General features: G+C 36.4%; 1 protein-coding gene across 1 annotated transcript in view; it reads left to right on the top strand.

The window, feature by feature from the left end:
* The window catches only part of TSHR (thyroid stimulating hormone receptor), a 153,885-nt gene that overhangs the window by 75,931 nt on the left and 61,301 nt on the right, over positions 1 to 16,653 (top strand). The window contains exons 2-3 of the mRNA XM_021679616.1: positions 8,021 to 8,092; positions 13,601 to 13,675. Coding sequence (XP_021535291.1) covers positions 8,021 to 8,092; positions 13,601 to 13,675 — 147 coding nt within the window. The remainder of the gene's footprint in view (positions 1 to 8,020; positions 8,093 to 13,600; positions 13,676 to 16,653) is intronic.

Here is a 16,653-nt window from a genome sequence, read left to right as displayed (position 1 = left end):
ATTCAGCAGGAACACTGACTAAAATGCCATTTAATTTGTAGTTAAACAAATTCACCAATGAGAATCTTCTCAGCAAAGTAAAAACAGTAGGCAAATGATAAACGTCATATTAATATTGTCCATTTTATAATCCACAATTTCACAATATTTAAGTATATGGATTATTTGTGCCAATTTCTTTTTCTATTACCAGTACATTCTATGGTCATGTTGACTAGTTCAGTGTTACATACTTGACACATCTCAATGAAATATTGGTTGATTGATTGACACAAGTATTTAATACAAAAGGAGGCCTTTGAAATGCAAATGAGAATATTAAACAAACAAGCTTGACGCAGAATCACAAAATATTCTTAGCCTGATTGCCAAGAGACCAAAAATGTGACACACAAATGGGAAGTTGGTGTTTCTGGCCCACACAAGCTTAGCCATGGCAAACAAGATCAACCATGCTCCTCAACCCAGTAAAATTCAATCATGCTCATCCATTCATACTTTACATTCTTTAATAAATAGGGGCTGTAGTGGGAAAAATGAAGCATTGATCAACTAAAACTCACACCCACATGTGCACACATACATACAATGTATTTATGATTCCAGAGAACTTGTACAAAACAAAATGTTGGAATGTTGATTCGATTTACATGTTGCTAAAGTTTCAGTGAAATGAGCCTATAATCATGTGAAAAATGTAATGACACAAATTTTTCTTGTTGGAACATAGAGAACTATCTGTTCTCTTTGTTAGCAGTAACCAGGTTTCCCTCCCCCATTACTACTGCAAGAACAAAAAAGACAGTCCTTAAAACTAGATCCTATTCTGCAAATCTTCAGGTCAATCAATGGCACTTCACATGCATTTCTAGTTCTGCATTATATCTTCTAAATGCAGATATTTGGCAAGGCCCAAAGTAAATATTTGATTCTAAGTCATACCCTCATTGATCATTCTTGGTTAAGTAAGTCATAGAAAAATAAATTAAATTGCATCATCAGCTTAAATATTGATTCTCTCTTAAATATTTATTATAAAATACATTTATTATTATAAATATTTATTATTAAATAGTTATTCTTTCCATATGCTAAAGCCAACTTGTTTAACTACTACATGTACATACTTCACTTAGGATATAAAACTATAAACTTTTTTCCCCAATGAGTTGTATGTGATGCCTTCATCATTAATAGTAAATATGGGTACTATTTGTATGAGGTTCATTTTCTGAGTTTTTTCATTATATATTAGAGCACATAACCACTGCCTTCTCGTTATTAACATCAAAAGCAAATAAAAAACAGAGTCCCTTCAGTCCCTAGTATATTTTCATATGAAATAAATACTATTTTGATGCTAATTCTTTGGACAATAGTGTAACACTTTGAAGCTTTCCTGATGTTTTTGTCAACAGAATATATACTTAGATATGTATTTTTCCTTTTCCACAAATATTCAAAATTTACTCTGAAAGTAAAATAAAATATTCTAGCCAAATAATCACAATCATTTGCTTTCTTTCCCTCCCATCTGCTCTTAAAGCAGCAATCACAATGTTAAAAGATTCTTTGAATAAATGTTTTGCTTTTGAAAATGCAGACAATGGAAAGAACATCCAGCTGCTTGCTCCTATGGGAGGGGACAGAGAAACAGGTTGATAATAACCACTTATCAGTTAAGTCTAGCTACAAAATTACTGCCTAACAAAACAACCATGAACCTCCATAAGTTTTAAGGCTCATGCATCTGGGGTCAGCTAGGGATCAACAAGGCATCTACATGTTACAATAATTTATTCTCCAGGATCCTCAGCTTATATTTTTAGATTTTATTTATTTGAGAGAGACAGAGATAGTGAGATAGAGAGCACAAGTGGGGAGGAGAGGGAGAAGCAGGCTCCCCACAGAGCAGGGAGCCCGATGCGGGACTCGATCCCAGGACCCTGGGATCATGACCTGAGCCGAAGGCAGACGCTTAACCGACTGAGCCACCCAGGCGCCCAGGATCCTCAGCTTATAGTAAAAATATTGGGGAAAATGGAAGAGAGGCTCTGTAAATAAACATGCTATGTTTATAATTTAATTAGCTAGATGCCACATTCCAGCCAATTATTTTTGCTCTTTATTTCAAGAGAAATAGGTACTTTGGAAGAAAACTCTTCCTACTTGTTTTCATAATGTTAATCAGGCTAATAACATTTTAAAAGTTAGGGAAGAAAGTGAAGGAAAGCTTAAGCTAATATGTGGTGAATTTTACAGTTGCAACTAAGATAATTTATACCAGTTTATGTTTTTTAACTCACTAATGGGTTTATTTTTCCAGATAGTGTATACATTACTATAATATATCCAGGCAAAATGTACAAGCTGCTAAACTGAATTTGGCAATTTATATGATCAATTGCTATTCTGATAATTCATTCATTTAATATTATTGAAATCAGTCTTCTGTCTCAGGCTACATTATAATCATCAAGATATTAACTAAGTTCATCCAATAATTGATAATTCATTTTCATTTTAGGCTGAGATGGCTGGCATTTCCCCATTCACTTTTGTTTAGGGTTGATTGTGCATAGTGTATCATTAGTAAGACAGTGGTTCTGAGACCCATTATCCTTCTTGGTCTATTTGTATTGGTAGGCTTTCTTTGGTGAGAAATCTAGCTGAAAAGAATGAGTAAAATGTTAGCATTTCAAACGTTTTTGTCTTGTAAAACATGTTGTGCTGTGTAGAGGATGAAAAACATCTATTCCTACCCTTCTAACTTCTCAGCTATGGCTCAATAACCAAAGAGAGATTAACAAGAGAAAAGCATACATACTTATTTAATGTAAGTTTTACCTGACATGGGAGCCTTTATGAAGAAATGCAGACTTGAAGAAATGACTTAACCTATGCATTTGTACGGTAGGTTGGATAAAGAATGTAAAGTGGTGGTAAAATGTCATAGGACAAAGGGGCATGAGCTAAGGATAGTAAACTGGGGAAACTTAGCAAGGCCCACTTGTTCAGATTCCCCCTTGGCATCCTTCTGTCTTCAGAAATAAGGTTGCTCCTTTCCTCTGGATACAGGGAGGGCACCTCTCATATGAGAGTCTTAATGACCTGCTTCAGCGGGGAGAGGGGGGTCAGAGAGTTCTTCCTGAACCTGCTGTTTCTCAAATCCCTCCAGCTTAAAATATTAAATAGGCCAAGGTATCATATTTTGGGGTAGCATATTCTGAACCCCATTATTCTCCTGTCTGAAATTTTCCCCAAGAAGTTTGACAGTCCAGAAACTTAGTTGATAGATCATCCCATATCCCAGTGAACCAGTCCCTCAATCCTAGGAATAGGTCAGTCCTAAAGAGTTGTTCCATTTCAGAAGGTGGTGATATGTGTGAGAGTAAGAGTACCCACCCAAGTTAGGCTAATGGTATTAATAATCAGGCATTTAAGGAGGGACATTTCTGAGGAAATAAAAGTAAAACAAAAGTTAATGGTTCCAACAAACTATAAATTCAGTTTTTGAATCCAGAGGGCAGTTAGTCAAGATTTCTAGACGTTGGGTAAGGTAGTAAGGACAGGCAGTAACGATTGATAAAATTTGGGGTTTGTAGTTTGAGTATCTCTGGTGATAGCACTGGGCGTTCTGGTGAAATTTTTGGGTGACCTAAACAGCCATAGGTACAAAGAGTGCCCATACATGATCTGTTATTGTGATTCCCTAAAAGTTTTTATCATCATCCAGCTTCAGCTTATAGGACTTTGGGAAATAGGTAGTTTTTATTTCTGGTGATGCCAAGTCAGGAAGGTGGGAAAAACATTGGATACATTAACAACTGACAAAATGCAAAAACGGCAGGATCCAATTTACAAGAAGATGAAAAATAGCTCAAAGATAATGAACATTCACAACGGCAGGTAATACTTTTTCACTGAAACAACATTTTTCTACAGTCACCTCCATTTCTACCAAAGACAATCCAAGACTATTTTTACTTGCAAAAATAAATCTAGTCTTATTAAACTTGGCCTAATTATTTATACAAGTGCAACAAGAAAAGACGATTGGATATATAGGCTCTTTTTAAGTCTGCTTTGCAGGGATCCTCTGGAAAAGCTCAAAGTTAGTTCAAAGTTAGAAAAGACTTTATTTAGAATTTGATTTTTGGAAATTTGTCAAATATGTCAAAAGATTTGAACACTTAATTAAATAAGATCCTGGTCATCTATTTAGCCAGAGTGACGATAAAGCATTTTAAAGGCAAATACAGATGGTTACACAGTTGTGAACAAAACCGTCCACTCTTTTAATATTAAGAAGGTTAGATTTTCTTAAGTAATAAAAAGACTTAATAAAGACAACATGAAGCACAAGAAATTATTTTGATAAAACACAGAATCTTTGTTTCCTAGGCAACTTTCTTAAAAGGTAACCAATGACCTGCATATCCTGGCAGGTAAAAAGCCAAGCAAGGCTCTCAGGATACAAAACAAAAAACCCAAACAAACAGGAAAGCAATACCTGTCCCTGGAGGGAAAGGATCAATATACAATGGGTACTTAAAACTAAACTCACAAGGGTCACAGTCCAAAGAACTAATTCTTACAAATATTATTTCCTGCTAACCTGAATTTGGAAAGGAAAGGGCAAGGAGAAATATTTACATTCCTCTCTCTACTAAGCACTAAGACAGATATCTAGGAAACTGACATGTTAAGAATTCTTACCTTCTACTGGCTTTCTGTCATTTGTCCCAGACCTCTGCTGCAGTGTCCAAGGTGAGTGGCGTATCCCAGCCTTTTATTATCCAATCCCCATTACCAGAAACTGTAGGGGAGGAAAATAGTATGTTTTTCCTTCTACCCTTCTAGTTCCTCAGCTGGGGCTTTGTAACAAAAGACAGATTAACAAGAGAAAAACATAAAAATTTACTTAATATAATTTTTTCATGTGTCACAAAAGCCTTCATAAAGAAATGAAGACCCAAAGAAGTGATTAAACCTGAGCATTTTTATGCTGGTTTGAGGAAGAATGGAAAGTCATGGTGATAGAACCAAAGGGTATGAACTAAGGGTAATGAACTGAAGGAAGCTTAGCAAGGTTTGTTCATTCAGGTTCCTTTGGTATTTTCAGAGATAAGGCTATAGTCAGGGCACCTCTCACAAGAGGGTCTTATGACTTGTTTCAGAGAAGAAGAGGGATCAGAGAGTCCTTCCTACACCTGCTGTTTCTCAAATTCCTCCAGCTTAAAATGTTCAATATGCTAAGTTACCATGTTTTGGGATAGTGTGCCCTGAACTCCATTAAATGTAACTTAATCAGTAGTAGGGAAAAGATCTTTGTTAAAAATTTAAGTGTGTATGTGTTTATATGTGTGTGACAGAGAGAATTCAAGAAACATGAATTATATATTTCCGAAATTCGTACATTGGGAAAGGATATAAACATTATTTGAATCTTGAATCTTTTACTCAAAGTCTATTAAATTGCATTTAGATGGATTTCTGTTCTAAGTCAGACTTCTTAGATACCATTGTAAACTTACATTAATTTTCTAAATATGTCATTTTCTTCTGAACACAAATAAACCCCTCAATTTTTACCCAATGAAAGTTACAAAGTAGGTCCACATTACCTAGTATGTGCGCCTTATGATAAGTATGCCCTCAAGATCCATGCCTTAGGACATGCTCTATACATAGGACTACCTTTGAGCTTGAGAAACTCAATCTCCTTGGGTGATACCCAACAGGTGTGTATTTTATCCTTTGTTTTCCTTTGGCATGGCCCAATTTTCCTGGGAGATTTTAATCGAATGATTTGTTGTTCTCATTTTTTTTTTTTAACTTCAGAATCTTGGATCTGGACCAACAGCTTTTAATCAATCCAATTAAGGGAATGTAAGTGGGAGACCTATGAGGAAGGGTGGGTAATTTATGGGACTTAAATTTTTGAAAACATTAAGGCAGCATTGGGCTTTATGCTGAAACACCAAGAGCTAACAATTTACCCTTTTGTCATTCACATCACCTCCCCTCCCCCAAGTTAATAGATCCTGTGATAAACTAATTTGGTCCTGCTGATGCATCGATTAGGCAGATATATTTCTTGATAGACAGACATGATACACTGGGTAAAAGGAACTGCTATAAATATAAGGCCATTAGTAATGTGACGGTGAGGTGTTGGGGGAGGGGAAGTGTTCTATAGTCTTGTGATTAGGTCTCAGTCTTTTAGTGAGCCTGTGCCTCCAGACTCTGAACTTTACCAGTGTTTCTCAGTTTTTTTTTTTCTCTCCCCTTAGTAGCACAGGACTGTTCCCAGGTCAGGCTCCAGTTAATAGTGTCCCCTGAGGGCAGCCCTTGGTAAGAACTGTGTGCTCTGGTATATTTCCAAATGTTTCCTTTTCCCCTCCCTTTGCCAGAAACATCAAGGGGATATTTTTTTTTTTTCCTAATGCTTACCATTAGAACCTGTTTGAGCTCCTGGAGGTAAATCTTACAAAATTGTGGAGGTCTCCCTATGACCAGGTCCCCCTGGAAATTTATCAGCACTGTGCCTCCAGCAATTCATCAATCCCAGTATAGGTTTCCTACCCTGACACTGGTTCTCCCTGTGGTTTCCACACATCAGTCTCTGTTCTGGGAGTCGGGGACTACCTTCATTTGCCTGGCTGTCTTGGGAAGAGCAGTTTGCCCTGTGTCTTCCCTTCTCCTAGAATAGTTGTTGAGTTTTCAGTCTGTTCAATCTGTTCAGCTTTTTACTTATTGTTAAGAGGGAGAAGTGACTTCCAGGCTTCCAGAACCAGAAACCAGAAGTTCCAAATGCATTTCAATGACTGCAAAAATTAATAGTTCAAAGAATTCAGAGATCAAGGAAATAGATTGTTGAGAAAAAAACCCTGCAGCCTAGAACGGAAACACACAATTTTAGTCTAATATCTTTAAATAAGGTAGTAAATGGGTGATATGTGATTACTCATATTTATATGGCAAAAACAGACCCATGAAGAAGATGGTAAGTGTAGTGAGGCATTGTCTTTTTGCAAAGTGAGTTGGGACACCTTCTTCCCTACAGGATTCTATCAAGCAGTTGCAATATCAAAAAAAGGAAGTCAAAAATGGAACAACTCGGGATGCCTGGGTGGCTCAGTTGGTTAAGCGTCTGCCTTCAGCTCAGGTCATGATCCCAGGGTTCTGAGATGGAGTCCTGCATTGGGTTGCTTGCTTAGTGGGGAGCTTCTCCCTCTGCCTGCCACTCCCCCTGCTTGTGCTCTCCCTTTCTTTCTCTCTCTCTCTGACAGATAAATAAATAAAATCTTTAAAAAAAAAAAAAAGGAACATCTTGGTGGACAGACATCCTGAAATGCATGAAGATGTCTTATTACCTATAAGGAAAATAATCTCGGCCTTCTGAAAAGTATCCAAAAAAGCAAACTGGAAGAAAAGCCACAACCTTTAAGTTGCATATGCGATAAAGATGTCACAAGAGAATTAGCTCCTTGTCAGTCAGTTATTTCAAACTGTAGCAAGTAGATGATAAGCTCAAGGTAATGACTGAAGAGATCTTTGGTTGGACAAAAAGATTGTAACCATACCACTATTTTTAATCTTCAAGATATATCACATGCATTTAATGCTCTTAATATGCTCTTCATATATATTCCAATGGTGTTCCAAGACATTTCCATTGACATGTGCATGATGTGTATTCAGTAGTCCTAATAAACTTATGAATATGTTATATTGCCCTCCAGTTAATAATTTGAATATGATGTCAAACAAGGCATACGAGTTCACTGCAAATTCAAAAATGATGTTTGAAGTTTTATTTTCTGCATTTGAATCTCACTCTCAATTCTTGTTTTGTTGGGGGAAAACTGTATGTTTGTTTTTCCTTGATTATGTATGATAAAATATATATCATAAGGACCAGCATGCTTTTAATAATGTATTGTTTGTAATTAAGATGATTTATTATAAAAATCCAATGATTAAAACTCTAATTGTGTAAATGTTGTTTTCACAGGAAGTTTACAGAGACTCATCTGAAAACCATTCCCAGTCTTGCATTTTCAAATCTGCCCAATATTTCCAGGATGTAAGTCATTTTTTAAAATATAAATAAAAGTTTGCAACTGTGCCATGTTATTTTTTAAATGTGTTTTATCAAGACAAATACTTGATATATATTGTACTTGTATAAGTCAATATCTACATCTCCAATGTATGTGAAAAATTTATGTACAAGATGTTTATTTGATTTTGTGACATCTCTAATCCCAAATTCCTAAATGCTTTCTTTCTAAGGCAAATTTGGTCTTGAGAATTTAATAATTCTCAATGTATTTTAATGTATCTTGGGATGTGGTAAAACCTTAGCCAGGAATCTCCCCCATAAACAGATTTATATATCGATCTCTAGTCCATCTCTCCTAGTTACCAAAAAGTTGATTTTACCACTAGGAAAATGTTTACATTTTGTCAGAAACATAGGTAATGATGTCAGACTTCTCTCACTTAAAAAAAAAACACACACAAAAATAATTCTAAACCTTAGAAAACTGAATTGCTATACACTCAAGAGCAAGGATAAAAAGGACTTCCATATTGAGTTGACAAGAGTATAACTGTATATGAAATGAACCAGGGCCTTATTTTGTTTAATGGATTCTGACAAGCAATGAAGATAATTCAGGCACACTAAATGACAATACAACCAGGAACAACCTGTATTGATTTGGGCTAAATTCATTCATTTCATGACCATTTATTGTCTATTGTGTCATTTCAGGGGGATTTGACATTTTAAGTTGTTACTAGAGGAGGGGACTACTGGCATCTCCTGGGTAGAGCAAAGGATCTGCTAAACACCCTACTGGGCACAGAATATCCTTCCGCAACAAAGGATTTTCTAGTCTCAAATGTCAGCAATGCTGAAGCTGAGAAACCATCCCGCTAAACATCTCTGCAGTTTTTTATTTTCCTGACCAGTGTTTCCTTTTTCAAATTCTTGTCTTCTTTGATTTCCTGGATATTGCTGTCATCCTTCTTTTTAACATCTTACCTTAGCTACTCTTCCTCAGTCTCCTTTCCTAGCTTCCTATTCATTTCATTCAATTCTTTAAAGATCAATTCATTCTTTAGTTTGTCTCAGTTCCTTTATACCCTCCTCTCCTTGAAGGAACACTCCCATTCCTTTGGCTTCACTATTATGTAACACAACTAATTCCTAAATGAACATTTCCAGCCCTGATTTGTTCCTACAAGTCAGGCCTGCTTTAAAAGCTTCCTTCTGGGGCACCTGGATGGCTCAGTCATTGGGCGTCTGCCTTCGGCTCAGGCCAAGATCCCAGGGCCCTGGGATCAGGCCCCACATCGGGCTCCCTGCTCCGTGGGGGTCCCACTTCTCCCTCTCTTACTCCCCCTGCTTGTGTTCCCTCTCTCGCCATGTCTCTGTCTGTCAAATAAATAAATAAAATCTTTTAAAAAATTAAAAATAAATAAAAATAAAAGCTTCCTTCCAAGTATCATCATCTTGATGTCCCACAGTCACTTTAAACAGCAAATCCAAAATAAACCCATCATCTTCCTGCTAAACTGTTCCTTTTCCTTCTCCCTTTAATGGCATGACCATTTAGTGACCTATAAGCTAAACACCTCAAATTCCTCTTTAGCTCTTCTTTTTCCCTCAATTCCTACATAATTACCTATTTGGTGCCTCTACTTGGATGTCCCAATAGCTTGACAATTACTTTATTCATTCATTCAACAAATATTTATTGAGCCCTACTCTGTGTCTGGCACTTTGCTAGATGCTTCACATACAACAGCTGACAATACTCATACAGCTTCCACTTTCATTCCTAAGAGAGTGATAGTGCTATGATAGGGTCAGTCATAGAGTGCTATAGAACTCATACAAGAAGCATGTTACCTGGATGGAAAGTGTGGTCAGGGAAGGCTTCCTGGAGAAAATGACACCTAACTTTTGATCTGCATTATCTGGGTGGTGGGATGGGCGGGGGGAGGTGGAAAGATAGTTCCAAGCAGAAGGGAAAAGCTGAGCTGTCGGTTAAATTAAAATAAATTTGTTGAGGCTGGAGCTTAAGCTGGGAGAAGGGCAGTAGAGAAAAATGAAACCAGGGAATAAACAAGTTCAGGGCCTTGTGAACCATGTAAAGCAGTTTGAAATCTTCCCTAGGGGCCAACCCACTGAGTGGTTATAAGCAGGAAAGGGACAGATCAGGTGTTTTAGAAACATTCCCCTGTGCTGTAGAAAGGGAGTCAAATGGAGTAAGACTGGAGACAGGAAGCTAGTGAGGAGGTTGATGCAGTGTCCTGGGGAAGAGGGGATTGTGAACTGAGTGATGATGGTTGAGGGAAAACAAAGTGGCTGTGTGTGAGAAATAAATAGGAGAGAACCAACAAACTGGAAAGTTGATTGATTTGGAGGTGGAGAGAGATGGAGAAGAATTTCATCCAAGTGTCTGACTAGGACATGTGTGTAGCTGATGAGCATATTTGCTGCACTAGAGAAGTTTTCTGTGGATTTGCTGTGGAGGGTCAGGGAGCAAGTTAGGAGTTCAATTTGGGGCACATGTCATTTGAGGTGCCTTTGAGGCATCAAGCAAGCTATGTCCAGCAGACATCAGGACACAGACATAATTTTTTATTCATGCATTTGACAAATATTTATTCTGTTCTAAGAGATGAAGATACATCAGGAAACAAACAGACAAAGATTGATGCCCCTATGGAGTTTACATTTGAATGGAAGGAAATGGGCAATAAACAAAACCATAATAAATATATACTAGTTTAGAAGGGAATAATGGATATGGTAAAAAGAAAAAAGCAAAGTAGAGTAAGGAGGACTGGAAGTGCTGGGTATGGGGGATGCTCAGGGAAGACTCGCGTAGGGGTTTTTTTGAGATTTGAGAGTCATAAACAGGCAGATGTAACTGAGACCAGGGAAGGGCTTCAGTAGAGAGGGAGAGGCTAAGGAGAGTGAAGAACAAACAACTTTAAGGCATGAGGTCCCTGAGAAAGCAAGAAGGGATGGTATCCAAATAGAGCAATTGACTTGCTACAGGAAGATTGTCATCTTGTATACTGTCACAAGAAAGTAATAGTAAGGGTGGAGGCAGATACAGGTAAATTAATAGGCTCCGTGGTGGAGAATTCTAGGAATTCTTATCTCAAGGTTTCAGTCTTTTCTACAAATTATTAAAAGATAATCTGCTAATATTGAGGGTGAAGAGTTAGAAATATGAGGTTTAAAATAAAAGTGATGGGCAATAAAAGAGGGAGGGTTGGCTCCTGCCAGGACACCCAGGCAGATTTGAAGGCCTTGTTGAGACTTCCTCCATGTAAACTATGCTGGATTCTCCAGTCTGGTTAAGTGTTCCCTGAACCACATTAGTGCACTCATCACTCTACATGTTAATCCCATTTACTTACCTATATTACCCACTACTGTGAGTTCCTTGAAGCTAGGGAACAGATCTGTTTTGTCAATGCCCATTTACTGACATAGAGTAAATATTCAACAGATATCTGTTGAATGAAAGCATACAGATATACGTAAGTAATCGTTAAATATCTGGTATGTCTAGGGGGCAAGAGAGAAATCATTTGGGTGATCCTAGATAGGTTTGCCTGGGACAGGACAAATTTCCACCTATTATTCAGGTATAACTACTAATAGCAGCCTGTGTAACTCACAAAAATATCCTAGTTTGGATGATAAATGATATGGTCACCCTAGTGATTACATAAGACTTATAGGCTAAAGAAGAAATTTGAGGAAGAGGTGGGATCTGATTTTTCTTGTTTATAAAAATGGGATAAGCAAGCAGGGAATCACTTCTTTCATCCCACTGAATAAATGGTTCCTACATGTTGTCTTCACAACTGAGCTGTAAGAGCCCTTTGAGGATGTATAATTCATTTGGAGAACTGGAACTTCAGTTATTATGACATGGGCAGAATGACCATCCCAGTAACCCCTTGAGAAAACTTCACCTTCTAAACTAAGAAATTCAGTAGAAAATTTAGAGCAATAGGTATGACGTAATATTTAGGAAAACAAGTTTGCAGTCTTCAAAATTAACCTTGTCCTTCAGATGGCTCAGCTTCATCCATTATAAATCTCTGCAATTTCCACACAATAAATTAATCTTTTCAATGTCTTCCATTGTTTCCACTACGTTAAAGATATATTTGGATCAAAATAATTTACATAATGTTATCCACAAGTGGCAATGGCTTGGGGGACCTGATAAAGGATAATTGTTTGGAGAATAGATAAATCAAAACAGAAAGTACAGGACCATTAGAATATTCACAATGACCATGGCAGAAACTCAAATGGAACAGTCAGAACTCCTCTCATAAACATTGTATTAATGAAAGTATTTTGCTGACAGACTTAATTCAAACTATAGATGAGTGGTCCTCAGCCCTGCCTGCACATTGGAATCATTGAGGAAGCATTTTAAAAATAAAAGTATTTGCACCTCATCCCTCGTAAACTCTGACTTAATTATCCTGGATTATGTCTTGAACATATGTAAATTTTAGAAGCTTCCTGGGTAGTTCAACTCTATGGCCAGGGTTGAGAATCTCTGCTGTGACTACAAGTGGATACCATTTATTAATTCTTAGTTTTCCCAAATATCAGAGATGCCTCTCAATAAAAAACAATCATTGAATTTGGCTGCATTAGTCATTCTCATTACAGGAATAGAATTTGTGGAGACTCTTCGAAACAATATTCCCTATGTATTCTTGACAAGTTGTACTTAGAAGTTTCTCTTTTCTCTTTTCATACTTAAAACTTTTATTTGAGTTATCTTTTGCTTACAAAGTTCAAGACAAATCTTGAATTTTCTGCTTCATCAAAATAAAGAAGAAAAGTCTTGAGTGGATATGTAGTCACCACCCTATGGAATGTTCCACTAGAGAATTATAGATTTCTCATCTCTGAAACTGTATTTCTAATCCCATGCTATCACATACTCCATTAATAATGCCTCTTTTTTAATTCTTGTGTTCTTTTCTAATGTCTTTCATTTTCTGCTATTTTGAGTAACTCATCTATTCACCCATTCATTCATTACCTTAACACATTTATTGAGAGTCTACTACATGCCTTACACTATGAAAGGCACTCAAAATTCAAAGGCCACCCAAAACAGACACAGTTCTCCAACTCAGAGAATATATAGCCTAATCAGACAACATAAATCAAATATTATCCAAACAATAAGACAGTTGCACTGTGATAATTAGTGAAAGGAGTTCTTGGTGTAATGAGGTATACTTAGGGGAAATTTGACCTAATTGGGAAATTCAGGAAAAGCTTCTGAAGGAAGTATCAGTTGAGTGAAACCTTAGAGATGAATAGGACCTAAAGAATTGGGAAGCTTTCAGGTATCACGGGATCTGAAAAAAGTATAACTAATTTTAACATAATTAGGGAGAAATCATGTTGCCTGATCTGGGAAGCCCTGGACAAAGAAGTTTTATTAAGATTAATGTTTGAGATATGTATGGCATTCACAACCTAACTTTCTACTTTGCTTTATATTTTTGTGACACTCAGCTACTTGTCAATAGATGCAACTCTGCAGCGGCTGGAATCACATTCCTTCTACAATTTGAGTAAAATGACCCACATGTAAGTACAATGAAAAGTGCAGCATAGATTCCACCATAGCCAGTCTTGATTGATAATTCTAGGGCTCTAGATGGTTGTAACAGCTGGGTTTTTGACCATGGGTCAAAACTTCCATTTATGATTAAATTCTTAACTGGTTCTCACATTTTGTTAATCCATCCAAAATTCCACTTCCATGGTTGAAAGGTAAAGACAAAACTAGAAGTTCTCTTCTTAAATTGTCATTTCATTCTATTACTACTGTGTCAGCAGATTTCATTGGTGTAGATGTCGATGAGTCAATAAATAATTACTGACTACTGACTTGATTCCAGGACTGTGCAAGATTCTGCAAATCTAACATTTTTTCTCAATTAGGAAAGAGAAATGTAGTTTCAAGGGATTAGAAAAGAAGTGGGTTTAGGAACTCTGGCCTTGGAGTTGGTTAGAATTAGATCTGAACCCTGGCTTCTCTGCCCATTCACTACCTAACCTTGCACAATCATGTAATCTTTCCTAGTCTCACATTCCTTATTTGTAAAATAAGGGTAATAAGAGCTTCAACTTCATATGGTTAGTATAAATATTGAATGATATAATGCATGTAATCCTGTGCCTAGCACATTAAAACCAGGCAGTGCACTTCATAAGTAATTATTCTGTTTTTATTTCTCTAGTACATTACAATCAATTAAAAGTTGTACATAATCACATTACATTCTTCTAAGCAGCCATTTAATTTTATGAAATACTATGAAATATTAATTATTTTCTTGAAAAAACAAAAATATGTATTATCTATGTTCTAGGGGCACCTGGATGGCTGTCAGTTAAGTGTCTGACTCTTGGTTTTGGCTCAGGTCCTGATCTCATGGGTCATGAGATCGAGCCCCCCCCATGAGGGTCTGCACTCAGTGGGGAGTCTGCTTGAAAGATTCTCTCCCTTTGCCCCTCCCTCTACTTTTTTATCTCTCAAATAAATCTTTAAAAAGAAATCTTACTATGTTCTAGATGTTATACTAAACATTTTTTTCTGTACTTAACCCCCTCATTTAAGGCTCAAAAAACAAACCTATCAGGTAGAGATTATTTTTTTCCATTATTTATATAAGAAAAACATAAATTCATAGAGGATATATATGTTTTCCTTAGTCACACAGTTATGAGGAGGTAAGAGCAGAATTTTTATACCTTAAATGTCTTACTCAAAAATTCTTACCCTATTCTCTATATTATACTGCTTTCAAGGACACTGAGGCTCAGAATGTTACTTCCAGCTATGGCAGGCAAGCTTACATCAGATCAATCATTATCTGAAAGTAACTAGAGAAGATAGATAGGGAAAAAAATCTTTAAGTGGATTTAAGGGGAGAGAAGCAAATCCTAAAAACAACATTTGATTGTTTTCCTCTTGAGGTATTCTGTGAATTATAAGCAATAACTGAGAGACTGATGTTGAACAGAAGTTTAGGAAATCTCATAGGGCTAGCAAACCAAAAACTGGAGTTCAGGGCTTACAAAGTAAGATGGCTCCTTTGTAAACAAACATCACAAGATTTTAACTCGGATCCCTAAAAAGCTTCATCCCAGAAGTATGGAATAATGGGAAATAGATCAGCCCTCATGAAGGCTAAAGCCTAGCTTTAAATCAATAAAAATAACAGGCATACAAAACAAAACAAAACAAGAATATATGGAAAAAAATCAAGAGAAGAAAACAAACAACAGAAAATGATTACAGAAGATTCAAATATTGGAGTACTGGAGTTATCAGGCGCAGACTTTAAAGTAACTAAAATTAAGATATTCAAAATTTTAAAGACAAGATAGAGAATTTCAAAATAGAATTAGAAACTATAAAAAGGATCAAATCAAAACAAGAACTTAAAAATTCAATAACTGAAATAAAATCTAAACACATGAGTTTGACAACAGATTAGACACAGCTCAAAAGAGAATTAGTAATCTGGAAGATAAGTCAGACAAATATATCCAGCCTGCAGCATGGAGGAAAAAAGAAAATTTAAAAATATATGGCACAGTAGGGGTGCCTGGGTGCCTCAGTCAGTTAAGGGTCCAACTCTTGGTTTAGGCTTAGGTCATGATCTCAGAGTCCTGAGATCGAGCCCCACGTTGGGCTCCCCACTCAGTGGGAAGTCTGCTTCCTCTCTCTCTCTCTTTCTCTTTCTCTCTCTCTCCCCCCTCTGCCCCTCCCCCCCCCCCTGCATGCTCTCTAAAATAAATAAATAAATCTTTAGAAAAAAAACCCAAAGACAAAGTGAAAATTATTAAAAGCATCCAAGGGGGGGAATACACACAAACTTTCAAAGAAGTAGCGACAAGATTGATAGCTGATTATTCATTCAACAGAAAAGATAGGATCCATAAAATCAATAGAAAGATACCTACAATGAGAACAACAAAAATAACAATGGTAAATACCTGCCAACCCACCAAAAGTATTCTTTGAAATTAAAGGCAAAAGAAAGACATTTCAAGCAAATAACAATCAAGAGAATTCATTACCATTAGGCTCATATTAAGAACCTACTAAAGGGAATTTTAACGTTAAAGGAAAATAATGCTAAATGGTAGCACAGAAGTACAGAAGGAAATGAAAAACAATAGAAAAGGTAAATAAAAAGGAACCTTGGCTACACAAAACAAAACAAAAAATATCTTACTGGGCTTAAAATATAGGCAATCCTTGCACGGCATGATGGTGCAGGATCATGAAACTGCATGCTGAAACTATGCAAAGTGATCTTAATAATCAGTGAAAAAAGTTGTGATTGTGACTTTTAAAAGTTTTTATCAAAACAGTAAAACCTTTCTTTCTATTGGTTATAAATGTATAGGGAAAGGAAAAATAGTAAACTGATATTTAACACACTGGAAATTTATTTTATTTTTTAAAGATTTTATTTATTTATTTGACAGAGAGATAGAGAGAGAACACAAGTAGGCAGAGTGGCAGGCAGAGGGAGAGGGAGAAGCAG

Source organism: Neomonachus schauinslandi, chromosome 9 (genome assembly GCF_002201575.2).
Source record: "Neomonachus schauinslandi chromosome 9, ASM220157v2, whole genome shotgun sequence".
Classification (NCBI taxonomy): Eukaryota; Metazoa; Chordata; class Mammalia; order Carnivora; family Phocidae; genus Neomonachus; species Neomonachus schauinslandi.
The sequence above is the reverse complement of the archived record's forward strand: the minus strand, read 5'-3'. Positions and strand labels throughout refer to the sequence as shown.